This window comes from Barbus barbus, assembly GCF_936440315.1.
Source record: "Barbus barbus genome assembly, chromosome: 22".
NCBI lineage: Eukaryota > Metazoa > Chordata > Actinopteri > Cypriniformes > Cyprinidae > Barbus > Barbus barbus.
The window spans coordinates 4,395,405-4,423,086 of record NC_136750.1 but is presented as its reverse complement, the minus strand read 5'-3'; the positions used below and the strand labels follow the sequence as shown (position 1 = coordinate 4,423,086).

The 27,682-nt window shown below is 37.0% G+C and overlaps 2 protein-coding genes across 4 annotated transcripts; both read left to right on the top strand.

Moving 5' to 3' along the window:
- The first annotated feature begins 2,084 nt into the window (after positions 1–2,084).
- Positions 2,085–11,949, top strand: LOC306888001 (beta-galactosidase-1-like protein 2). 3 transcript variants are annotated; one of them, XM_079446087.1, is made up of 19 exons: positions 2,085–2,243; positions 4,267–4,433; positions 4,521–4,589; positions 5,058–5,153; positions 5,264–5,372; positions 5,457–5,549; positions 5,641–5,722; positions 5,939–6,003; positions 6,291–6,375; positions 6,591–6,728; positions 7,021–7,101; positions 7,225–7,331; positions 7,878–8,024; positions 8,107–8,178; positions 8,396–8,474; positions 8,611–8,698; positions 9,590–9,698; positions 9,803–9,919; positions 10,065–11,949. In XM_079446087.1, the coding sequence occupies exons 2-19, from the start codon at positions 4,270–4,272 to the stop codon at positions 10,173–10,175; spliced, it is 1,812 nt and encodes a 603-aa protein (XP_079302213.1). In that variant the 5' UTR covers positions 2,085–2,243; positions 4,267–4,269; the 3' UTR covers positions 10,176–11,949. The 3 variants fall into 3 exon arrangements, with proteins under 3 accessions (XP_079302213.1, XP_079302212.1, XP_079302214.1); XM_079446086.1 differs by having other exon boundaries at positions 2,118–2,243; positions 4,253–4,433; XM_079446088.1 differs by lacking the exon at positions 2,085–2,243 and adding an exon at positions 3,306–3,412.
- A 1,074-nt stretch (positions 11,950–13,023) lies between these two features.
- On the top strand, positions 13,024–26,883 carry LOC306888408 (2-hydroxyacyl-CoA lyase 2). Its single transcript, XM_079446680.1, has 16 exons — positions 13,024–13,169; positions 13,317–13,472; positions 14,510–14,711; positions 14,789–14,916; positions 18,182–18,320; positions 19,046–19,157; positions 19,286–19,385; positions 20,681–20,778; positions 21,466–21,602; positions 21,863–21,997; positions 22,519–22,633; positions 22,831–23,000; positions 23,328–23,398; positions 23,534–23,605; positions 24,838–24,943; positions 25,125–26,883. The coding sequence occupies exons 2-16, from the start codon at positions 13,371–13,373 to the stop codon at positions 25,301–25,303; spliced, it is 1,866 nt and encodes a 621-aa protein (XP_079302806.1). The 5' UTR covers positions 13,024–13,169; positions 13,317–13,370; the 3' UTR covers positions 25,304–26,883.
- Positions 26,884–27,682: the final 799 nt, after the last annotated feature.

Genomic DNA, 27,682 nt, shown 5'->3' with positions numbered 1-27,682 from the left:
AATTTTCATTGGTATAATTGGGCTGTGCAGCTTAGAACAATTCTGTTTTGGGTGGATATGGAATCGGCTGCCATTAAGTCTGGCCTGCCTTTAAATTTGTGTTTATATTCCTCAGAATTGAAAGATCTTAAAAAAAATGTTTCCAATCCTATCTATATGTTAACAATACTCATGTCATTTGAGGAAATAGTTAATACATACAATATTCCTACAAAACATTTCTTTAAGTATTTACAAATAAGAAATTTTATCCTCAAATCACAAAATAATTCCCTCGATATGCCACCGTTGTCTATTTTGGAAAAAGAAATGTCAAGAAATTGTTTTAGTAAAGGTTTAATTTCTTCATTATATAATATGCTGGTGTCAGGTTCAAAGGATTCTTCAAACAGTAAATTGGAAGCTTGGAGATCGGATCAGGGATATTTAGATGGAGGACTGGATGGAAGCATGCAAGGAAGCTCAATCCCTAACAATGAACACGACTGAAACTGCTACAATAGAAATGGTTTATGAGGATTCAACTCCAGTTATATTGCATCAGTATAATGAAAATATCCCAGATACTTGCTTAAGATGCAGCATCTTTAAAGGAACTCTATATCACTGTATATGGGAGTGTGAAGAAGTTAGGAATTTTTGGAAAGATGTGAAAGATGTGAAAGAAAAGATCCTTGATGTTAACATACCACTGTCACCTTTAATCGTTTTATTTCATTTATATCCCAAGGAGATCAATTTAAAAAAGACAGAGTATATATTTATAAATATATGTATTCTTCAAGCGAAACAACTTATTTCTTTAAATTGGAAAAGTATATATGCACATCAGATATAGGATGGTGGCTAAAAGAAATGGTAACAAATATGTTAATGGAAAAGATAACTTACATATTAAGAGATAAATACATAATTTTTGATGGAGTTTGGGGACCTTTCAAATAGTTTTTAAAATGGGGTGGAGTTGGAAATGTGTTGATAGAAGACAAAAAGAAAAAAGGTGATAATGTATATTAATGTAAAATACTGAGAAGCTTTTTCTTTCTTTCTTTGTGTGTGTTTTCTCTGTTATATGGAAATTTATATGTACATGTGTATTGTTAAAATACAATAAAAAGTAATAAAGGGGAAAAAAGTGAAGCTGCGGGCTCTTTGATCGCCCCCTGGTGGCTGGCTGCAGTACAGGTCATAAACCCCGCCCTCTCTATGTAAACAAATGGGACTTCAGTCAAAATAAAAAGAATTACACTTTCAATACAATTTTCCGAAATATGGTTTTGGTCATTTAAGGTAGTTATCATCACGCTGATATATGTTCAATTGTTCGTTTTTGTGATAAGTTTGATTTTAGGTAGTAATTTGATGCTATAAAAATGGGGCGTTATGCTTGATTGGGTCTGCGGGAGTTTGATTCCGCGGCTCTGCCTCACGACACTACTGCGCAGACTCTGGCTCCAAACCAATCTCTACTGCGCAGACTCTGGCTCCAAACCAATCTCTACTGCGCAGACTCTGGCTCCAAACCAATCTCTACTGCGCAGACTCTAGATTCTGGCTCCAAACCAATCTCTACTGCGCAGACTCTGGCTCCAAACCAATCTCTACTGCGCAGACTCTAGACTCTGGCTCCAAACCAATCTCTACTGCGCAGACTCTGGCTCCAAACCAATCTCTACTGCGCAGACTCTAGACTCTGGCTCCAAACCAATCTCTACTGCGCAGACTCTAGACTCTGGCTCCAAACCAATCTCTACTGCGCAGACTCTGGCTCCAAACCAATCTCTACTGCGCAGACTCTAGACTCTGGCTCCAAACCAATCTCTACTGCGCAGACTCTGGCTCCAAACCAATCTCTACTGCGCAGACTCTGGCTCCAAACCAATCTCTACTGCGCAGACTCTGGCTCCAAACCAATCTCTACTGCGCAGACTCTAGATTCTGGCTCCAAACCAATCTCTACTGCGCAGACTCTGGCTCCAAACCAATCTCTACTGCGCAGACTCTGGCTCCAAACCAATCTCTACTGCGCAGACTAGACTCGGGCTCCAAACCAATCTCTACTGCGCAGACTCTGGCTCCAAACCAATCTCTACTGCGCAGACTCTGGCTCCAAATATAGTGAAAGGAAGCGGAGACGTGTCGTCCATCTTTTTTTACAGTCTATGATTTGATCACAGAATCCTTCATTCTTTTGAACAGCTGATTCATTCAGGAAGGAAGTATGTGACTGTCTTTATGAATGGGTAAGATGTGTTAATGTGTTAATAATTGACTCACTAGGTTCGTTTAAAAACGCAGTTCATTCATAAACGAAACACCGCTGTGTTTGAATGGATCTGCGCAGCGGCTCAGCTGGGGCTTTGTCAGAAACTATTTTCATTGACGAAATAGAGCAAAATAAGGCCATAGAGTTGTAGTCAGACAAATTGCCTAAATCACTTAATATTAACTTACTGTTTAATTAAATGTTGTATTAAATCAATATCGCATTTGCAAACTCCCTTAATAATCAATAAAAGCTGTCACTCATTGCGATCCTTACACTGCACAATGGATCTCTTATTAACACTCTGTCTACACTTTTTTTTGTTTGTTATAATGAGAGGATACGTCTGCCTGTGATACTATATGATAGAATATGAATGCAATGCGCAAAGTTTCTTCTCCCGTAGGCCAACATGTACCATCGGGGGTCTGCTAATTGCACAGTGTAATCTGTTTTGATTTGTATAATTGAAGCAATATCATGAAACAAAAACCTGTTTGAAAAATATTTCATGGTTAGAACATAATGCAGGGTTTTAATAAAACTGGTCATTTATTCCATGCAATTGTATATTAGGCTATAAAAAATATTTTTTCCACACCAAGATTTATGGGCAAATATTGTACAGTAATTCCTAGTGAGGTATACTGATCATAAATAATTGACCAAATTATTAAAATGTTTCTGTCCTACTTTAAAAAACTTTCTCAACTGGCAGGCCTAAAACCTCTTAAACTTTCACAATTAAAATAAAAGTGAGGACAAATGGTGTTTGTATGGAATGGGTTACACCACATGATGGCAGTATGTGGTCAATGTAGCAAAAGCCATTTTTCCTTAAAGAATAGATTGAAATAATTAAATAACGCGAAAAAAACAACAACATATATTTTAGAAAAATTAAAATGAATTCAGAATCATGTGGATAATAAGATATAGTATAAGTGTGCTTCTATTTAGTCCTCCAAACCTCCACAACAGCGTTCTATATGTTTGTTTGCTCCTCAAAACAAAGCCTGCCTTGTTCTCTTTGTATCAGTGTATTCTGGACTGTGCCTCATTGATTCCCATTGATCCAGCTGGTACAGTGGCACAGCTTCGATTAGTGCTCCTCTCTGAACAACTGCCAGTGTAATAGTGTTGTAGGTAAGACTCAATAATAAGGCTAATATATTATTTATGTTTTTATGTGTAGTGTATGCTATTTTGAATTAGGCCCATTTGATACATTGGATTCAATTTGTTCAGTGTTCTAACACGTTTACTACTATTACTAACCCTTGTGTAAAAGAAGTACACTTTAACATAATAATAAAATACGTACTTGTTATAGAAACAATACAAAATGTATTTAAATGTAAACTGAATGTAATGCTTTTGGACGCTTAATTGCATGTTATTTACAATTAAATGAAAATGCATTATAGTGTAAGTTTAAACTAAATGCGGTTCATTGAAATTACAAGTGCTTTTTTTTTTTTTGTAATTTCATAATTGTATTGTCTTTTAAAAGTGCCAAATGTACTGACAATCATTTATGGTAACTAAAATATATGTATTCCTATTGAAACTTGTATGCCATGTTTTTAAGTACATTTGTGAATACATGTTTGTAATGATGAACATTGCACATTTTACTGTTAAAATGATGTTACATGTGCATTATGTTAGTTAACACATCAAAATAAGTGCACTTCAAAGTCAGACAAAAAAGATTATTAAACAAGATTTAAAGTGTTGTTTAAAATCAATGCTTAATTCAAAGCGCCCTTTTTAAAAGTGTGTACTTAAGTGTGTTAAATGTAGTCATAAACATGTGCTCTGTTTAAACAGCCTTTTATTTAGTATCATACTGTCTGCATGTTTATTAAGTGCACATTCACTACAATTAAGCACACTTCTTTTTATATTTATACAGATTCAGACCAAGTGTGAGCATAATTACTGCTTTGAAATCAAATATTCGGTCTTTTTTTTTTGTAATAGTGTGGTTCTTTCAGAGAATGTCAGAGAGACAGGGACTGAGGGCAGACTCCACTCACTTCACTTTAGATGGAGCCCCATTTCGGATCCTCGGAGGCTCCATCCATTACTTTCGGGTCCCCAGGGCGTACTGGAGAGACCGGCTGCTCAAACTCAAGGCCTGTGGTCTCAATACTCTCACCACGTAAGACCACGACACACTGAAGGACACTTTTTCTTTTCCCCTCAGAATCTTCTAGAAGAGTCATATTCGTCATGTTTTGTCTGTCAGGTATGTGCCGTGGAATCTTCATGAACCAGAAAGAGGAGTTTATCTTTTTCAGGAGGAGCTGGATCTTGAGTAAGTAATGTTTGTTTGTTTGTTTATATAAAATTAATAAATGATATTTCTGAACTATAAAAAGAAGAGGAAAATATTAGTTGCAAAACCCATCTTAGAGATGCTTTTTTTTAATGGTTTTGAACAAAGACTTCTCACCAAGGATGCAATTATGTGGTCAAAAATACAGTAAAACTGTAATATTGTGAAATATTATTATGATTTTAAAAGAACTGTTTTTTTTTATATATGTTAAAATGTGATTTGATAACGAAGCTGAAATTGCATCAGCCATTACTCTAGTCTTCAGTGTCACATGATCCAGTTCTTTTAAATTACTGTAATATTTCAAAGTATTACTGTTTTCAGTGTATGACAAGTGTATGAACCACAGTGGAGTTTGCCTCAAGAATAAACATTTCATATCACATTCCATTTTAACAATTCATTAGTGTTCATTAATTTATGGAAATCTTTGCATGCTTTAAGGGCATACATTCGTCTAGCAGGGGAATTAGGCCTTTGGGTGATTCTGCGTCCGGGGCCGTACATATGTGCCGAGTGGGATTTGGGTGGGTTACCAAGGTTAGTGTCTCACCTGTTATGAAAATGTATATGTGTTTGTTTTCTTTAGTCTTTAATCTTAATAAAACATAAATTATTTTATATATATTTTTCTTACCTTTTTTAATCAGCTGGCTGCTGCAGGATAAGAAAATGAAATTAAGAACGACCTACTCTGGTTTCACAAGTGCTGTGAACTCGTACTTTGATAAACTTATTCCGAGAGTCACACCCCTCCAGGTCAAATATGCGTTATTTTTGTTTTGTTTAGCTTTTATTTGGTTGGTTTTGGTCTTGAATTTGTCTCCACTGCTCTCCCTGCAGTATAAGAATGGTGGCCCTATTATTGCTGTTCAAGTAGAGAATGAATATGGTTCATATGCAAAGGATGAGCAATACATGTCATTCATCAAAGAGGTATGGAAGGAAATTAAATCATTATCATTTACTCTGCATTATGGTGAGCCAGTTCTCTCATACCTACAGAGTTTGTTCTCAAAATCAACAGGTGTTACTGTCCCGGGGAGTCTCAGAGCTTCTCCTCACATCAGACAACCATGATGGGTTGAATTGTGGAGGGGCAGATGGAGGTACAGTAGCATTCATACATCCGTTCATGTATTTAGTGTCCTCACTGCTTGTTAATAAAGCGATGCTAACTCAACAGTATTTTGCACAAGTGCAAGAAAAAACACGTGTTTTTGAGTGTTTTTGAGATATTACTAATCTCAAACTTTTGAACATTAGTGTAGGTAAGTAAAATTGTTCTACCGCAGATTATATCTGATTGTCATCTCTTTGAAAAGTCTTGCAGACAGTGAACCTACAGAAACTTACGTTCGGTGATGTACAGCATTTAGCAGAATTGCAGGTCAGTACATTTTTTTGGAATATTTTCAAATTTGTCCTTATTTACAATTGTATACAGCAATTTACTTTGTTAAATGACTGCAGCTGTATTTTTAGGCCAAATATCTACTAAATCTGCTTTGTATCCTGCAGCTCTTATACTGTACTTTCTGAAGATGAAGTATGATTTAGAAATATGGCTTAAAACAAGGAAATCCCTAGTACTTGTTTGTAAAATGAACAATACATAAATGCAGCCTACAACATATAGACAGCACAAAAGAGATTTGGACATTTTCTTTGCTGCAGCCACAGAAGCCACTGATGGTGATGGAATATTGGTCTGGTTGGTTTGATGTCTGGGGGGAACCTCATCATGTTTTCTCTGCACAAGGTGAGTATGTGGACATTGACAGAGATGGACAGACCAGCTAGAATGGACAATTTGTATCTAAGCTTACTTTCTGCATGAAACAATACCATAATATATATGAATGTCTGAAAAACAATCCATTTGCCTTGCATGATCCTTTTCTTCTTGTCAGTAATGTCTGATAAATTATCTCTGCTTTGACATGTATTATGTCCACATCTCTTCTGTTTTGACAGAAATGATTTCCATAGTGCGAGAGCTTCTGGATCGTGGCATCTCCATCAATTTCTACATGTTTCATGGAGGAACCAGCTTTGGATTCATGAACGGAGCAGTTGACTTGGGAACCTACAAACCACAGACGAGCAGCTACGGTTCAGTAGTTTTAATATTCATGACCACTGAGACAATGTATACTACCATTCAAAAGTTTGTAGTCGCTGCTGTAAATTCAGCTTTGCATACGAGGAATGCATTACAAAATATATCAAAATAGAAAACAGTTATTTTAAGTAATAATATTTCACAATATTACTCATTGTGACCAAACAAATGCAGCATAAGAAAATCTTTCAGTCCCCAAAATTTGGAGCGGGAATGTATTTTACTCTTCAGGTGAGTTTAAAAATTGGCGCTTAAACATCGTCTCCTCTGCATCTCTCTTAGATTATGATGCTCCACTAACCGAAAGTGGTGACTATACAACCAAGTATCATCTCTTGAGGAACCTGCTGAGCACCTACAGCAGTATGTTTCTGCAATGTTGTCCCTGATTACAGAATCTGATGTTTTAAAATGTATTTATGGAGCTGAAGCTCTCTGTACCTCTGTGCTTGTCTCTTTATGTGTGTCTGTCTGTATTTATGACAGATGAGCCGATATCAGAGCCGCCAGCTGTGCAGAGCAGAAGAGCATATGAGCCGGTGGCAGTTACTCATTATATTTCACTATGGGAGAGTCTTCAGTGTGCAGAAACTGTAAGAACAATGTATCACACTATTACATTATTTTTATTCACTCCTTGTCTTTCCCCAAAAACGGAACACAAATTAAGATTTTTGTCACATATTTTTTTTGTCTAACAATTGAAAGTACTCATAACCACCGTTTTTAAGCTTTAAAAAGTTAAAGACATTGTAAAAGTATAGATCGAGCAGTGAAAGTCTTCTGAAGTGAAACAATCACATTATATTTTAGGCTTTTATGTAAACATTGATTAAAATGGGCTTGCCAAATATTGTAAACAAGCTCAACCGTGCTTGCTTGACCTGTGAGAATAAACCTCATATGGTGTTGTGCCTCAAACATACACATTTCTGCTTCTGTATAATCAAAACCGACAGTATACATGCTTTATCATTAAATACCCTTTTTTTTTTTTACTAGAAAATATGTCACATTAGGGAAGAATAATGGGTTTGCTTCATGTTGAAAGCAGTTCTTGGTATAAGAAAGAAACTAGAAAGGGAAGAACACATTTGGCAAGACATGTTCCCAAAATGACTAAACCATTTATCCCATAGCTTTTCAGAGCTGATGATCCTGTCAGCATGGAGAGCCTTCCAGCAAACCACAACAATGGTCAGTCCTGCGGATACACACTCTATCAGACTGACATTTATTCAGGTGGAGATCTCAACTCAAGGAACCATGTTCGTGACAGAGCTCTAGTAAGTCCATCAGTCTTGTTATTATGGATGACAATAAAGAACAAATTCAGGAGAGAATTCTAATTCCTTTTTTTTTTTGAAGGTGTTTATTGACCGAGAACTCATTGGTGTTTTAGACTATAAAACACAGAAAGTTAAAATACCTCACAGTAAGGTAAGTATGATGCATTGTTGGTTTATTAAGGTTTTACGTAAGGGTAATTAAACTAAACATGCCAAACAAAAACCTCAAACTTAAACAGATTTCAATAGTTACTACTTATTGCACAATAATAATACAATTAAAAAAAATGTTTTTGAACACATTTTCTGTCTTTGATTTACAACATTCTTTTTTCTTGTACTAAATACATAATGATTTCTGTTCACAGAATGAGAGGACCTTGAGTTTGCTTGTTGAGAACTGTGGACGAGTGAACTATGGTCCAGCTCTTGACAACCAACAGAAAGGTGTAGTAACAGTGTAGTAAAAAAGATCAAATATTGACATAGTTTAATTGCATCTCACTATACTATAATAATAGATACGAGCAGAAGTATAGTGACCATAACAGCATGCTCATTCATTTTTATTTTATCCACGCAGGGCTTGTTGGTGATATAACTCTGGACAATGTACCTCTAAAACAATTCACCATGCACTGTTTGGATATGAAGACCAGTTTCATAAACAGGTTCATTCTGCGCATTTTTCCCTGTATTGTGTATCTGTAGTGCTATACTGGCCCGGGAAACTTCAGCTGCAGGAGATACTGGCATAACTGGTTTATCTGGGATTTAAGAACTGGTGTTTTAAAAGCATAAGGACAAAACTGAAGGGAATAATTCACCCAAAAATGAAAATACAATTTACTCGCCCTCGCCCATTGGAACAGATTTGGAGAAATTGAACATTACATCATTTACTCACCAACAGGTCCTCTGCAGTGAATGGGTGCCGTCAGAATAAGAGTCCAAACAGCTGATAACAGCTGATCCACACCACTCCAACCCATCAATTAATGTCTTGTGAAATGAAAAACTGTGTGTTTGTGAGAAACAAATCCACCATTTTCACCGTTAATCCATCATTTAATTTTAAACCGTCGCTTCTGGCCATATACGAATACATAATCCATAACACGTCCTCCAGTGAAAAAGTCCATCCTCTATTGTCCTCTCACATTAAAATCCACCCAAATATATTTTTTTCAGAACTGATTTGGACTGTTTTCGCTTGTAAACAGTGCTTAATCGTTTATAATCATATTTCTCTCCTGATTCAGATGAGACGACTTTATCACTGGAGAAAACATTATATATTATGGATATAGACCTTTTATTTTAGCTGGAAGCAACATTTTGAAGTTAAAAACATCTTATTGATGGATTTGTTAATTACAAGCTCACAGTTTGTGGATTATATACGTTAATTGTGGATTATTGTGATGTTTATATCAGCTGTTTGGACTCTCATTCTGACGGCACCCATTCACTGCAGAAGATCCATTGGTGAGCAAGTGTGTAATGCTATATAATGAAGACACAAACTCTACATATTCCTTGAATCTCTCCATTTTTCTTAGACTGCAGTCTCAGAAATGGATGTCTGTCGGTACGAAGCCCACCTACCCTGCATTTTTCAGAGGATCCCTGGTAGTCGATCAGCCCACAGATACTTTTGTGAAGCTGCCAGTGAGCATTCAGCAAATTTCTACACCGTTTTTTTTTTCCTTGACTGACATATTTGCTCAAAGCCATAGAACACATAAGACACAGTTGTTCTGTATTATTGGCAGAATTGGAGTAAAGGAGTGGTTTTTGTGAACGGGCAAAATCTTGGACGCCACTGGTCAGTTGGTCCTCAGAAAGCCCTCTATCTTCCTGGTCCCTGGCTCAGGAGTGGAGATAATGAGGTGAATGACTGCATTTGACTGGTGAAGTATGACAAAAGCCGTCATTGATGTCTAAACTGGTTCTAGACAAATTATTCTGCATTAATCAATACAAATCCTGTCTTCCTTTTAATCCTTTCTTTTTGTCTTCCTTTCAATCTTTTAGATTATTGTTTTTGAGGAACTCAAAGCTGCGAAAACAATCAATTTTGCTGAAAATCTAGAATACGGCAAGACAGTCGACGTATCTACACAACTGTTTTGCACCCTCATATGAAACACCTGCAGCTTTACCACGAAATCTCAGGCTTACCTCCATCAAAACAGATCTGAACTTGTATTACTTTAAGCAAGACATGACAAGTGTACAGATTTAGCAATAGACTTCCCCATTTGATTAATCATATCAAATTAAGACAGCTGTTTTGCAGGTTTTATGAACTATGTTTGAATATGCAAATGAGATATTATCTGATTAAATATGTACTAATTTGCAAACATTTCCAGAACAGTAGTCTTAACACTGGATAAAGCCAGATTTTGGATCTCTTTCGATCACTCTATACATCAGAAAATACTGTCAAAAGCAACTTTTAGAACTTTTAACTTGTATACAAAGAAAACCCCTCTGTAAAAACCTTCAGAATTTAAATAAGAATAAAACGTTTGGAAAAAACATACAGATTTTTTTGCATATAAAATGTTATATTTAAAGGGGAGAATTTTAGCTCCGTTCAGGAGAAAAATAATCATAGCATTTAAGCAGTTTAAACATAAGTATTATCATTTTAATTAAACCTACAGGCAGATTAAGGAAAAATCTGTAATAAAATATTGTATTTTAGCTGTGTTTTTTTCCACTTGATTGATAGAAGACATGTTATGGAAGCAAACTAGCCAAAAAAAAAATTATAAAAACCTGACCATTACATGAAAAAGGAAAGAAAAGATTTTGCTTGTAGAGTCTTGTCTTGTCTATTCCACATGTACCAGCTGTATTAACTGTAATTAATTATGGATCATATAAATGAGCACAACATATATTATTTGCAACTTGATTCTCTAAAATAAAAGAACATGCTAGACATAATACACTGCCGTAAGAGTGTTAATTTGCTTTGCTGTTGTAAGACAACCGTCAGAGACACATTCCACTGATGCTGGTATGACGGAGGAGAACTGTTCTTTTCGAAATATGAAGTGAAGTGACATACTGCCAAGTATGGTGACCCATACTCGGAATTCGTGCTCTGCATTTAACCAATCCAAAGTGCACACACACAGCAGTGAACACACACACACACCGTGAACACACACCCGGAGCAGTGGGCAGCCATTTATGCTGCGGCGCCCGGGGAGCAATTGGGGGTTCGGTGCCTTGCTCAAGGGCACCTCAGTCGTGGTATTGAGGGTGGAGAGAGCGCTGGACATTCACTCCCCCCACCTACAATCCCTGCCGGCCCGAGACTCGAACCCGCAACCTTTGGATTACGGGTCCGACTCTCTAACCATTAGGCCACGACTTCCTCATGGAATTATGAATTGATGATTATGGAAGTGTGCTTGTATTTAATCCATCTATGTTATCAAATGTTTTCTGGGGCAATTAAGGATCTAAGGGTTCTTAGTAGCATTCTGTGTGTGTTGCTTTGAGAGAGCAACCATACATTTGTGCTGTGTTTTACTTTCTTTTTTTTTTTACCCCCTTCATTAATAATTATTTATCATCATTTATTATTCCATTTAATCATATATTCGTTTCTAATAATTTTAACCATTTATATACCCATATCATTGATTCATTTATTGATCAGTCATTTATATTATTATTTTTTTCCATTGTTGTTTAGTCTTATGGTTGTGTCGTTTTACGAGATATTTGTCTTCACAAGTAAAGAGAATGATGTCTCGGGATGTTTTTGTGAAGCAGTAATTTCCCATTGCTTGTAGTATAATAACACTTGCAGGATTTGTGCTAGTCAGATGAAGTCTGAGCATTGAAATATACACAACTAAGATTATTCAATAAACTGATCCTTTTTTATCATCATTACTTCGTCTCCTGCTTCTGTCCTTCTTTGGCTTTGCTCAGTCAACTACTTGGCTGATTGTTAACAGGTTTTGGGTATTAGACAACTTTGCTGCCAATTACCTGTTACCAGACAAAACAGATATTTTCTGACAGGATCTGGCGCCCGGGACTGGTTCTTATGTCTGGCCTGGAGGCATGATTTAAAAATAGGCTACCTTATGATTAACTTAACTGTTTAACAACCTTATTTTGACTACCGAAAGTAGTTGTTCAAAAAGTCTTATAAATATCAAATATCATTTTTCCCGACGAAGTAAAAGTTCACTTAAGTAGACGTTTTGCTGACATTTCACACGTTTACACACAACATGGGAAGCCTAATTGTTTCAGTGGCTGTCTCCCAGATAGCACACCTACGTCTGCAAGATGTCTGTTAAAGATCTGGAAAGCATCTGCTGTCTACAAACATCTGGCAGACGTCAGTTTTACATACATTCTAAATCATAAACATCTTAAAGACATCTAATAGACGTCTATTTGACATCTAAACGGAAACGTCCTATAGATGTATTGCAGATGAGCAAACACCCTAAAAAATACGTCTTGCAGATGTAGATGCAGACATCAGATAGACGTCTCAGAGATGTATCTGTGCTATCAGGGCTGCTTCTATGAACTATGAAAATTAAAAAAGGTGTTGTTAAAACGTTCTTATTTATTATTTATTATTATAGATGGCTGTGTAACCTGCAGTAGGCTACACGTCTAAGGAAGATACTCCTGCATGTTATACTGAGATAGGCTACTCTCAAAGTTATTATTTTGTTCGAACAGTATTAGAGCAAAGGCGGTGTCACCTACATCAATTGTGTTAAATAAAAAAATAATAATAATAAAAAAAATGTGTGCCTGCGTAACAATAACAAAACACTTAAATTAAAAAAAAAATTATTAACAATAGACATACATTTTCTGGTGGTGGTTTCTAGAGTAACAGGACGTTGCAGCCTCCGATTGGATGACTGTGCTGTCAATCACGTGACAGCGCAGCCTGCTATTCTCAAAGTGAATCACCGGAGAGCGCTGAATGAGCGTACAGACAATTACGCAAATAGCGGAAGAGTTGTTCCGCCTACTGCGCAGCGCTCTCGGTCCATTCAATGCTTTCTGTTTTGTGTTCCGGAGCGACCCCTTCATCGGCCTCAGCAGCAGCTGCAGCAGGGGAGGAAGAGCTGGCAGGTACAGTGTTGTCTGACCTTAACCAGGCCATAAAAATATCAACAATGACAGCGTGTTTAATACTGTCTCGCCATTTGTCCAACTTTGAACCCTACGACATTATTAGCGGCTTGCTTATTTACTCGTTTTCCCGCTTTTGCTGGACAGGTTTCTGACAGGACAGGTGGACATTAGCTTGTAAACCACCAACCCTCTTTAGTGATGGACATTTCTGTGGTTTTGGGCTGCTCTCTGGGTGCTGCCCTTGGGGGTGTGATCCTTGCATCCTATAAACTAGGCTTACTTTACCAGCTATTTCATAAGGTATGAAACGTTGTAAAAAATCGCCATTGATTATAATATATAAACTTCTCACAACATAGATATCTATCTATCTATCTATCTATCTATCTATCTATCTATCTATCTATCTATCTATCTATCTATCTATCTATCTATCTATCTATCTATCTATCAGGTGAAGAAGCACAGTTTTGCACGAGTATGTGTGCCAGGTGTACATGTGTATGATTATTCTTGCTTAACAACAACAGCAGGAATTGGGTTATTGTTTTTTTTTCTTCAACAAAACAAAAGGTGCTGTAATGCTCTAATAACAGGCCTGCTGTCATGTGGCCAGACCTCAATGCCAAACAATGTGTCACCTATTAAGCATTTGTATCGTATTGCCAGAAATTGATATAACAGCATATGGTTTGGTTTGTAAGGATTAAGTAAACAAGTAAAACCGGTAATGAGTGTCTCTACACAAACAGGAACACAGTAAGATTAGTCTGACGTTACATTTTATTACATCATGATATGATAATTCACCTAATTTTTATATGCATGCATATGTTTTCTAAATGCATGCATATTTAATCAAAATGTCATAACTGGACCTTCCGGTGAAAAAGATTGACTTGTCTCTGGTGATGACTTTTTCAATCATTTAGTCACTTAAACCTGCTCCTGCAAGCTCACCTTCATCTGCTTCCACTTTTGATTGCAGCGCGTACGACTTAACATCCAATCAACAAACAAATTATAGAAACAAGTCCCGCCCTGTTTTTTTCTTTTCTTTTTATAATCTGTCACACTTGGATGCACTGAAAAAATGGTGCATATACAATTTTTGCTGAGAAATTGGTAGCAAATTTTGAGCAAAAAATATTGAGCAAGTAACAAATTGCACTGAATGTGAAACTTAGAAGTAGAAAGAATACAATAGTATGTTATTGTAAAACGTATTCCAGTAATCTTTATTTACAACTTTTCCCCCAGTGTGTATGTAAAAATATGAAGGAAAATATCTGTTTCTAGATCCGTTTCATTGCAACTTTAATGTTTATCATTCCCAGACAGAAAGACAGAGCCCTCGACACGGAGGAGAGAGCGTGGCTGAGGTTTTGCGAGCTCATGGGGTCAAATTTGTCTTTACGTTGGTGGGAGGACACATCTCACCCGTCCTGGTGGCCTGTGAGAAACTGGGCATCCGCATTGTCGACACACGCCACGAGGCCACCGCTGTGTTTGCTGCCGATGCTGTAGCAAGACTTTCTGGTAACTGAATCAAAAACAGAAAACAGATGCATCATGTTAGAAGATGTAGCTGATAATCTTTCATTTTACTGATACAGGTACAGTGGGTGTGGCTGCGGTGACGGCGGGGCCGGGGCTGACGAACACAGTGACTGCGGTGAAGAACGCTCAAATGGCCGAATCACCGCTGCTTCTGATTGGTGGTGCTGCTGCTACGCTCTTACAGGTCAGGAAGTGCCTTATAGTCTATGAGTCACGTGCTGTTCATGCGCATGTCACCTGCATATTTGCTCTCTGCTCTGGTTAGCTTATGTCTCTATAACTTCCTTATCTTTTCTTCATATTTCTTTCTATCTGTGTCTTGTGTAAACATTGGATTTTATCTCAACTCCAGAGTGATTCTCAGGGAACTAGCCTTGAAAAAAAAATCATCATTCACACAAAATTGAAAATCTTGTCATCATTTACTCACCCTCATGTCGTTACAAACCTGTGTTTGGTAACCAAACAAGTTTGTCTTCCATTGTCTGGAGACACCCAAATGTCACACACAATGAAAATAAGTTTGAACTTTGGTTTTATGAAGTTGTTGCTACACTGCACTGCATCTGCTAATGGCCTTTTCACACAAAGAACGATAACATTAATGATGCTTACTGTATAACAATAACTATAAGCATCCACAACAACACACAATAATGTTTTGCTTATTATAAGCATGCACTGCAGTTATGCAGAAGCTCTTTAAGATTGGGTGGATTCCGATCTTTTCAGACTGATCAGACTTAGTTTTTTTTTGAAAAATTTCCCATAGACTTCCATTGTCTGAGAAAAATTGCACCCCTATAGGAGCAATTCCCCTCGGGTGGAGCCAAATGACTCGATCAGTTTCACTTTTACATCGGTTAAAAATACAAATAAATACATCAGTTTCATTCACACTGACCAACATATCTGATTATTACCGGGTCAGGGCTCATTAATAATGAATCTCTGGCCAGAGAACAGTGTTAAACACGAACAAACTGCAGTCCGAACGTGCTCACAACAACAGCATTTATACGTGTTTTAGAGCCTTTTAAAATGAAATATTCCAGCAATTGCATGCAATACGCAAATTAGAACAAAACGAGCTAAATCCAGTGTGTGTCGATCGCTCCCGGAGCGCGGATATAGCGAGCTCACTGCAGTGTCCTCTTAAACTTGTTTATTTGCACTTCTTTCAACCTTTTAAGTTTAAAGACACCAGTGACTTATCATAAAACATGTAGAAGAACATAGTGCAAATCTATATTGAGTGCATGTGAGCTGTTTTTTCATGTTTTACTGACATGCACGTCGCAATCGCGGCAGCTGCCCTCCACGTTTAAAAGGAGAAATACAACAAACTACTTAATTTCCATGTGTTTTACTTGAACAAACACAGACAAGATTAATTCAAAAATAAAGGATATCTAAACATTTCGTTTATACAGCTATAATACATAAAAAAAAATTGGGACATGAAGGTAAGCAAAAAAAAAAAAACATGTTATGTTTTAGCTCGTAACTTCACGAAACGTACATAGATCTTGAAAAACTGCACAGCATTATTTTCGGAAATTCTCCCGATTAAAAAGAGACCAGATTTGCCATATTCCGTTATCAGATCGAAAGATTTCGTTCATAGAGCTGTCACACGTTATAGGAAAAACAGCTTCACGTTGCGTTTTTATTCTTAACTTCACGAAACTTGCATAGATTATTTCGCATCCAGCTAGCCAACTCTGTTGAAGCTGTTGTCATAGCCTAGTATGCTTTTCATTAGAATAGAAAATCGCAAGGGTTCATGGAAAAATACTGTTGTATGTACATCAAATGTTCATTTGATTTTTTAATTTCTGGATCTAAACACCTACCTAAAACCTGCTCTTTTATACTATTGTTTGCAATTTGTTTATCGCACAATTCAACTGGCATCTACACAATTACAGCGGTCTATAACAAATATCACCAGGGTTCGTACAAGCTGCTTAAAATGCCAGAAATACTTGACGTTTAGTTTTTGAAATGAATGAAATTAGTGTTTATTTTTTAGTAATGACAATTTTGGTTGTCATGAATGCTTTCTTCATTACAATACAAAATAGCAAGTGTCTATTGAAAATTTTATGAAGACAATAACTGTTGTACTATTTTTCAGCATTATATTGTTTATGTCTTATAATTGATAAATAACCATTTAACAAGTCACATAATAATCAATAAATACTGCTTAAAATTACAATATTATAAGTAAACTAATCATTAAACATTTATACGAATATTGGTCATTTCATCTTAATGTAGTTCAGAAATGAAGGCCATAATGCTAATATTATCCACACGAGGGAGCCACAGGATAGCAAATACTTCAAGATCTCTTCAAAGACTTTGAAAATGTTTCATTTAAGTGACTATATAAAAAAAAAATGCATATAAATTTATTACATTTTCATGAACTTTAATAAATATGGTAAGTATGCAAAAACTGTTATCTCCTACATGCCATTATTTTTTTATCTTATTTTAATGGTATTGACAGTATATTTCTGAAGTTGTCACGTATAACTTAATGTACATCCAACTGAAGAAGGGACACACTATGACCCATACTCGGAATTCGTGCTCTGCATTTAACCCATCCAACGTGCACACACACAGCAGTGAACACACACACACCGTGAACACACACCCGGAGCAGTGGGCAGCCATTTTATGCTGCGGCGCCCGGGGAGCAGTTGGGGGTTCGGTGCCTTGCTCAAGGGCACCTCAGTCGTGGTATTGAGGGTGCAGAGAGCGCTGGACATTCACTCCCCCCACCTACAATCCCTGCCGGCCCAAGACTTGAACCCGCAACCTTTGGATTACGAGTCCGACTCTCTAACCATTAGGCCACGACTTTGATAAGAGTCCTGGCCTGAACTGAATGCCAATATTACATTATAATCATAGCGCCACCTGCTGGCTACAGGAAATGACTTGTTATACAGTAACTTAAACATGCAATGTCCAATCTGCACCAAACTTCACATGTTAATAAGAGTCCTGGCCTGAAGACATATAAATGCCAATATTCAGTTATAATCATAGCGCCACCTGTTGGCAATAGGATACGTCATGATTTATACTAACTCAAACATACCAAACTGCTGGCCTGAAGACATCTACATGCCAATATCCAGTTATAGTTATAGCGCCACCAGCTGGCAGCAGGAAGTGTGGCACATATATATTGCTTTGGCTTATTTCTTCTATATTTACCACTTTAAATTCATATTGCTCACGGTTCGCTGTTTTCCTAAAGCCACTGGGTGGCGGTGAACCCGGGTGCGAGGGCCCTTTCATCCCTGCTTGCAGCTTTAATTGTAACTGTTATTCTTCTTGGTTTGAACAGGCTTTTAATCAGTTGAATTTCAGTGAATTAATTGTTGCATCATTGAGTTGTCATTAATATTATGGTTTCTTTGCAGGGAAGAGGTGCACTACAGGATATTGACCAAATGTCCCTCTTCAAGCCTCTCTGTAAGTTCTGTGCATCAGTGAGGACCGTGAGAGAAATTGTTCCCACAGTCAGAAAAGCCTTGGCCATCGCACAATCTGGCACACCAGGTACAGCGGCCCGGAAATGTACTCATACCTGCAAACTTTTTGCCTTTCAGTGAAAATCGCCATTCTGACATTGAAGTATTCCATTAATGTGATTTGTGCAAATCTGAGGCCTTTTTATTTTGGGTGGGTGGCTTTATATGAATGTCTCTGAGGGAAACTGACTCTACATGCTGAAATTTTTAAAGGGGACATTTGATGCAAAATTCACTTTTATGTGGTGTTTGCATATAAATGTGTCTTAGCAGTGCCACACAACCACCCTACAATGATAAAAATCCATTCACTCCTTTTTTAATTCCCAAAAAACCTAAACTCTCTCAATTACCAAGCCATTTGATTTTCTAAGCATTATGACATCATACTGCTGTCCTGTATTAGCATATTTCCGCCCTTAGCCAGTTGTATGCTGTCCACCATTTTCCCACCACTGTAGCAACAATAGAAAAGTCTCCACTGCTGATTCCATTCATTTAAGAGAAGAATTGAAGAGTGTTAAGAGGTATTATTTGTATTATTAGACACAAAGTATGTAATAATACAAATACTTATAAGATGATCATCACCTTTTTCAGCAATCCAGAGTTTTAATGTGTATTACTACAGCACAAATGATGTCATTATTTTATCTTTCACTGAGCAAATTTAATTTTATGAATTATGTAATTATATGTGAGTGCTGTTTTAACTCTATGAGCACAATTCTACAGTATTTCTTTGATTTACAGGTCCAGTGTTTATAGAGTTTCCCATAGACACGCTGTACCCGTACCATGTGGTGGAAAAAGAGTTTGCCCCTAAAAACACTCCCAAAGGCCTGATGGGGAAAATCATTGCATGGTATAAACATTTCTCCCTATTTGCATACTATTATTCCTGCACATCTTGTTGTTAAATGACAAGCAGTGTGTTTTTTAATAACCGCCTTTAGCATGACTGAAACAATTGCCGTTCTTGTCATCACATAGGTATCTCCGGAATCATTTATCAAACTTGTTTGCTGGAGCTTGGGAGACGCGTGATCTGTCCCCACTTCCTGTTCACATCCCACATGCCACAGAGGATGAGGTGAAACTTGTCTACCCTGTTGTAGAGGTCTGCTACCCGACCCCAGACGGGTCCCGAAATACTTTCGGGTTTCGGGTCGGGTTAATGTTTAATGGATAGCTTCGGGCTCGGGTTTGTAGCTAAACCAAAACTATATGCAGGCATCGCTGCTTTCATAGATGCACGCACACACACATATCAGAGATTGCGCAGCAAACACACAGCACGGAAACTTTTATTATTAAAATAGCTTCGATGGGCTACTGACTCGCAACGTTATATTTCTCTGTAATGAGGGGATAAAGATTTAAAGTATGCCGAATGCTAACGAGCCTTAACTGACGAAAATGAGCATACTTTGCACGTTGGAAGAATTATCGTCTTGTCCTATACAACCATTCAAAAACTCGGCAGAATTTATGTGACCGCTGCGCTGCACCTGATGTTCATAAACTTTCATCACTGGTAAGTGTTTTTTCTTTTGCCTTGTGAAATGGCCGAGCTTTGATGAATCTGGTTCTTTACATACATTTGTTTACTGACCGTTGCATGCAATCGTGAAATGCATGCATCTTTTTAAATTTAACTGTGCCGCTTGGGTCGGGTCGGTCAGACGATCTCGGGTACGGGCCGGGTTCAGGCTTCAGTTTAAAGCCCATGCAGACCTCTACCCTTTTGTGGCATATATTTTATTGGAAGGGGTGGTGATGGCGCAGTGGATAAGACACATGCCTTTGGTGTGAGAGACCCGGGTTCGAATCCACTGTGAGACACCAATGTGTCCCTGAGCAAGACACTTAACCCCCTAGTTGCTCCAGAGGCGTGCGACCTCTGACATATATAGCAATTGTGAGTCGCTTTGGATAAAAGCGTCAGCTAAATGAATAAATGTAATGTAAATGTAAGTTAGACTGTAGATGCAACTGATCATGATAACGATAATATTACAAGATTCTATTATCGTCATCCAGTCTCATTATAATAACACATTACATTAACGACACCAGGTGCCAGTTGCATAAACTTAGCCTCTATGTGAAGACAGTGTCTTAAGAACTAGTCTGACCAACTAGCAGTTAACCAAGAGGTAATCAGTCTTATGAAGTCTAACTTCCCAGTGACCACCTTTAAGGAAACATGACCAGTTTTAAAGAAAATAAATAGATGACTGACTTGTAAGACTAGTTTAAACCTTTATGCAACCACCCCAGGAAAGAAAGCTCAAAGATGAAGGAGAAATGTTGACTTTTGCCCCAAATACAGAAGATAAGATAACATTGCACTTTTAGTGGCTCTTAACCTTTTACTTTTTGCAGGTCCAAAGGTGTGTGGAATTGGTGAGCAGAGCCAAGAAACCTGTCATACTGTTAGGCAGTCAGGCAACGTTGCCCCCTACACCAGCGGATGATGTCAGGTAAATGAGTAGCTGTCTCTTTAAATCTTCATTGAACAGTTCAGGGGTTGCCTTTTCAGGACTGAAAATCTCTGTCCAGTCCAGATTTACCCACTACAACACTTCCTGTAAATTAATGCTGACATATAACATGAATTCATACATTGTCAGTCAAAAACGTGGACGCACCTGCTCAAACACACAAAAAGTATGAGATGGTACATAATGTATGCAAATTATGTAGTGAACAGAAATGTGAAACAAATCAATACCAGCTCATATTTTGTCTTTAGTGTCACAATACTTATCTAGATTTATGAAATGCATCCTGGGATGCTGTAAAACAGTATTGAAAAATGTTATGTATGGTGACTTCCCACTCTCTAATTCATCCATTTAAAATATATTAAAATGATTAAATATTATTTATTTATTTTGTTAATACACAGCCACAGTGTAACTCTAACAAATGACATTTCATGTATTTCAGTACAAACATTTAGATCAAAAAGATTTCTATGAAAATTCAGTATGTGTGTCCAGACTTTTGACTTTTGGTACTGTATATATAGATTACATTGATCAAAAATGCATTTGGTTTCCAGTCCAAAACAACAAGCAGTGTTTTACATGATTGATCATAAGCACCCAAAACACGTGCATGTTATGTCAATTTTTAGTCAGATTTTAGTTTTTTTTCTATCACAGAAAGGCCTTAGAATCTTTAGGCATTCCCTGCTTCCTGGGTGGAATGTCCCGAGGGATGCTGGGAAAGAACAGTCCACTGCACATTAGACAAAACAGGAGAGATGCCTTAAAAGATGCTGACCTCGTGCTGCTGGCAGGTGGGAAACATCGCCAAATACAGTTGGAATTTGTGCAGAAATATTTTCCATACACATACTCTGTGTGTTTGGAAAGTCTGAAAATCTCAGTGAATTTTAAAATTGTGATTCCATGCCTGGAAAAGTCAGTTAATACTTTTCATACATACACAAGTCATGGAATTATTTATAAAAAATAAATTTAGTGGGAAGTGGAAAGTTTGGGAAGCCTTGGTTTTGCATAGTTAGTTCTTGTTCCTGAATGTGTTTTTGTTGCATAGGGACGGTGTGTGATTTCAGACTGAGTTACGGAAGAGTGCTGAACAGACGGAGCAAAATCATCGCTGTCAATAGAGACAGGAGTCAGTTACTAAAGAACTCAGACATGTTCTGGAAGCCAACAGTGGCCATTCAAGGTGAACAGCTGCATTTTACTTTTACATAATATGTGACCATGGACCACAAAACCAGTCTTAAGTGTCAATTTTTTTTAAATTGAGTTTTATACATCATCTGAAAGCTGAATAAATAAGCTTTCCATTGATGTACGGTTTGTTAGGATCTGAGATACGACTATTTAAAAATCTGGAATCTGACGGTGCAAAAAAATCTAAATATTGAGAAAATCACCTTTAAAGTTGTCCAAATTAAGTTCTTAGCAATGCGTATTACTAATCAAAAATGAAGTTTTTATATATTTATGATAAGAAATTTACAAAATATCTTCATGGAACATGATCTTTACTTAATATCCTGATGAGGATACCCCTTTTTTCTTTTTTTTTTAATATAACTATAACATCAGGTAATAGAATTAATATTAAATAAGCAGTGGCTTAAATGGACCAGTGAGCTAATTCGCTAGAGTGAAACTTTAAAGATATACCATGTGTGCTGGTGTGTTATGTGACACGGTTTCCTTTCCTAACTCATTCAGGTGATGCTGGTTCTTTCCTCCTGCATCTCTCGAAAGCCCTGAAGGGACACAGATGTCCAGATGAATGGCCTAGGAGCCTGAAAGAGGGAGATGACATCAAAGAGAAAGCTAACAGGTGATCTTATCTCAGCTGCTTGGATTCATTGTCTCTGGAGAATCAGGCCTGCACTACATGACCAAACAGTATGGACAACCAAACAGTTGGCAGTGTTCCCTCCTGTTAATTAGAAGGGGTGTCTGTCCATATACATGTGGCTACGTTTGATGTTCTCTACCAGTATAGTTTCTCATTATACCAGTTGTTGCCATCAGATCAAAAGCAGATGACAAGACAGAGAGGCATTTGAACCCTCTGAGTGTTTTGCATCGTGTGGATGAGCTCTTGGCTGAGGACAGCATCATAGTGGCTGATGGGGGTGATTTTGTCGGCAGCGCTGCTTATATCATGAGACCCCGGGGCCCGCTCCGCTGGCTGGACCCAGGTTAGAGGCAGAGCTGTCACAGTTTTCATGTTTGGTCAGACTGAGAGCTTTTGAAAAAATCTGATTCCATAGGATTATCCTCCATTATGTCTGAATCTGTAGATTCTTATGCAAGTTGTTCAAATGCTCACAATTTAATATGATTCAAGGCTTTTTGAATTTACATAACAGCACTTGTAAACTACATTACACACTTTATATCCATTTAAAACAACATAACCATATATATTAAAATTATTTGTAATGCATTCATGTTTGGTCCTGACATTGTCAAATCCACTCATAGTATTTGTGTTCATAATGATTTGTGGCTTCTCTTTGCACCAGGTGCCTTTGGGACTCTGGGTGTTGGAGGAGGCTTTGCTCTGGGAGCAAAGCTTTGTCGACCTGAGTCTGAGGTAAGATTTTAAATCAAATATAAATTTTTTTTTGTTGTTAAAAACCGTTTCACTAAGCGCTCCATTTTTATGCACAATACAGCCTTAATCACATTATAAGAGAGCATGTGAACATAGCCAATATCTTGTTTACAGGTATGGATTGTTTACGGCGATGGTTCACTCGGATACAGTGTGGCTGAATTTGATACCTTCACACGTCACAAGGTACCAGTCATTACACATGTAACAAGCACTTACATCACTGACTTTTACAGAATCAAGTTCAGAATGTATTAGAATGTGTTTTGTAAAAATGCACATTTACTACATTTCTAATCTCTTAAAGGGATAGTTCTCCAAATTCATCAAGACATCATTAAAGTAATCCAAATGAATTGAGTGGTTTCATATGAGTATGAGACATGATCATTTTGTATGATAAACAGATTTAATTTAGATATAAACAAGCTCAAAGGCACCTCAACCATACTTGCTTGAAGTATGCAAATCTCTTTTGTTCTTGCGGAATTTCAAACGTCAGATTGTCAAATGTTTATATGTGAATAAAACATTAAATGAAATATATTCATTATATAAAGTGATTAATTGAATTACATTGATTGATTCATATGGATTATATTTACTTTAACTGCATCCCAAATGACACACTATGCACTTATACACTATACATTTATGCACTAAGCACTCAACCATGTAGTGTATGAATTATATAAGGTTATTTTGTCATTCATAAATGTGACCCTGGACCACAAAACATAAGGGTCATAAGGGTCAGTTTTTTTAAATTGAGATTTAGACATCATCTGACCGCTGAATAAATGAGCTTTCCATTAATGTATGGATAGGACAATATTTGGATGAGATACAACTATTTGAAAATCTGGAATCTGAGGGTGCAAAAAAATCAAAACATTGAGAAAACTGCGTTTAAAGCTGTCCAAATGAAGTTCTTAGCAATGCATATTACTAATCAAAAATTACGTTTTAATATATTTACGGTAGGAAATTTACTAAATATCTTCATGGTACATGATCTTTACTTAATATCCTAATGATTTTTGGTATAAAATAAAGATCGATCATTTTGACCCATACAGTGTATTTGTTAGTCCTGTCTTCCCGTGTCTTGTGTTTCCCTTCCTCTCGTGCCCATATTTGGTTTCCCCGATTTGTTTCTAGCTGTGTGTTATTAATTACCTAGTTTTCTCACTGTTTAAAAGCCCTCTATTTCCCTGTCTTCTCGTCCGCTGTTAAATGTCTTCCTTCGTTGAATGTCTTCCTTGCCCGTGCTCCCTGTCAACCATCTGGATATTAAAGACTTCCGTTTTGTGAACTCCTCGTCTCCGTGCCTCCCTGTGATTTGTGACAGTATTTTTGGCTATTGCTCTGGCTTCTCTTGCTTCTTCTCTAACGAATGCCTTGTCGTCTCACGTCAGACCCCAGTGATCGCTCTGGTGGGAAATGATGCGTGCTGGAGTCAGATCTCCAGAGAACAAGTGCCTATGCTCGGGAGCAATGTAGCCTGCGGTCTTGCCTTTACAGGTGAGAGGCTTTAGTGCAGTCATTAAATTCTTGTTTGCTGCATTTGTTTGAATGTCAATGCTATGCAGTAAAACTTTGTTTTATGGTCCACAAAAGTCTTTAATGTAATGATTAAGCTCTTTTCATCAATCATAGTGAGGAGTTACTTCACATGCTGCTCCGTTCCACCTCTTCCTTACAGATTACCATATTGTAGCTGATGGTTACGGGGGCAAAGGTTACCTGATTGGCCGAGAGGATGAGTCGCAGCTTGATGACATCATTAAAAAGGCGCAGAAGGAGTGCGGAGAGGGAAAGGCCGTTCTGCTGAACGTTCTGATTGGAAAAACTAACTTTAGGGAAGGTTCAATCTCAGTTTAAAGAGAAACACTGTGCACCATCCTGCCTAGATACCCAAAGTCTTTCTTGTGTTGTCATGCACTAAATATACTATAGGACACATCCTTTACTAAGTTATATGGATTCAGCTGAATTTTGAAAAGAGTTCAAAGCAACAACATATCAGATGCTCAAAAACATTTCTTCTGTTATGCTGTGATTAATACAATGTTCGCAAAACTCACAAGAACATGTCTTGGTCATAGTTCATCCCAAAACCAAAATAAGTAAATGATAAAATGTTTAAAGAAAATTAAAGGGGACCTATTATGCTCCTTTTTACAAGATGTAAAATAAGTCTCTGATATCCCCAGTGTGTATGTGAAGTTTTAGCTCAAAATACACCACAGATAATATTTTATAGCTTGTTAAAATTGCCACTGTAAAAAAAAAAAGTTGAGCCAACTTAAAATTTTAAGGCAACCAGCTTCAGCAGATTTTTGAGTTTTCTCAACATGTTGCTTTAAGTTTATACAACAAAAAATTGAGAATCTCCTACAAAAATAAGTTGAGAGAACTCAAAAATCTGCTGAAGCTGGTTGCCTTAAAATTTTAAGTTGGCTCAACTTTTTTTTTTTCTTTTTTACAGTGTAGGGTGTGAGCCAGAACGTGCTGTTTTGAGTAAGTTGCTTTAATGCAAATGAGCTGTTGCTCCCGGAGAAGAGGGCGGAGCTTCAAGAGCTCAAGGTCTGCATTAGCAGTGCTAGCCTTTGCAAATAAACATTCCCCTATTAATACAAGCCTTTTATCTTTACAGAAAACGTACTCCGTTTCAAAATCAGTCATCTGATTATGCTGTGCATAATAAATTTGCGTTTGTGAATTACACAGACAGGGAGCACGATAAAAATAACATAGCTGGTCTCATGGTGCATGCTATCACAAACTTCGTGATTATGAGCTCAACAAACTCAAGCGATCGACTCGCGTTGCTTTCATATGCAACTTTTAACCACCATGTTCCTATTCACTATATCATTCATGGAGTGCCTTCTCTCTAGCATTTTGTAAAATACTATAAAAATCAGAAAACATTTCTAGATTACCGGTGTGACGATCCAGTAACGTTAAATTTTGATTGAAATATTATTTTTGAAGCACGCTTTAAGAATATATGACTTTATTTACCTAATAATAATGCATTGAAAGACTTGCATTATCACTTTCACTTTGCTTGTTTTGTGTGAAGGCTTGCAGGATTGATTTTTCTGCTTCATACAGTTGAGTGCCTGTGATTTACTGAATGTTAAACTGAAACAAAATCAGAAATTTGCTAGAAATTTTCAAAGAGCAGTTATTTTGGACATTAATATTTGACTAATTAATGAATCAAATGGGTCTATGTTTGTTTATCTAGAAATATGAATCTAAACCAAAGTAATATTCTAGCAAATACTTGCAAATGCAGTCGTGTTTTTGCTGCAGTATCAGACCTGGATATACCATAATGCCTCTCCTCGGTTTGTGATTGATCAGCATCCCCCACAAAATGTCCATTTGAATATGGCTACGTTATTTATCAACATTTGTTGATGTAATAAAATCTCTAAAGAACAGTCCTACAATTGCTTGTTTTCCCTCAATACATGAACCACTAGATGTCAGACTCTGTCAGACAACTCTACTACTAACCCATGAGGCATCATTCATCAGCTATACAGTATTAAAGAAATTCTGAAGAATTTGGGAAAAAATCTGATAAAATATAATAATGTTACCTCCAAATCCATAGTAACAACAACAGCAACAAAAAATAATTTCTTAGGCCATCACTTTTGCATCTGCTGATTTATAAAGATAAACACCATGGCTTGTTGGATCACTGAATCCTTATACAGTTACCTGTTTAATTTAAATTATGTTGATTTTCATGTGCAGTCAGTGAGAAGCAATCAAATACATGGCCAGTGGGTGAAAGTACTAGAGGAAGAAAGTACTGAAAAGTAAGGATGCTCTTATGTCTCTATGCAAGAGGCTATAAAAACCTAAAGCTTCATTAACCACAGGCACATCATGACCTGTCCAAAATAGAGCATGCCCTGCTATTAACCCATTAACTTTTTTATTGTAGGCAGCATTTGAATGGGAACATATCCTACTTTCACTGAGACCGAACCGCTATAAAAGGAGCAACTTACAGACTTGAGCTCTTTCTTCAGCCATCTGCCATTGAGTTACCTGTTTGCCAATGCTATACATTATTATATTATATTATTATTTATAAAAATATGATTTTTAATGAAGTTCTAAGCTTCATTAAACATTATTTATCCAATATGATCTAATATATATAGTCATATTTCTTCTATTATCAACATGAATAAGTATCTTATTATTTTGTCAAAAAAGTTACTAATACAA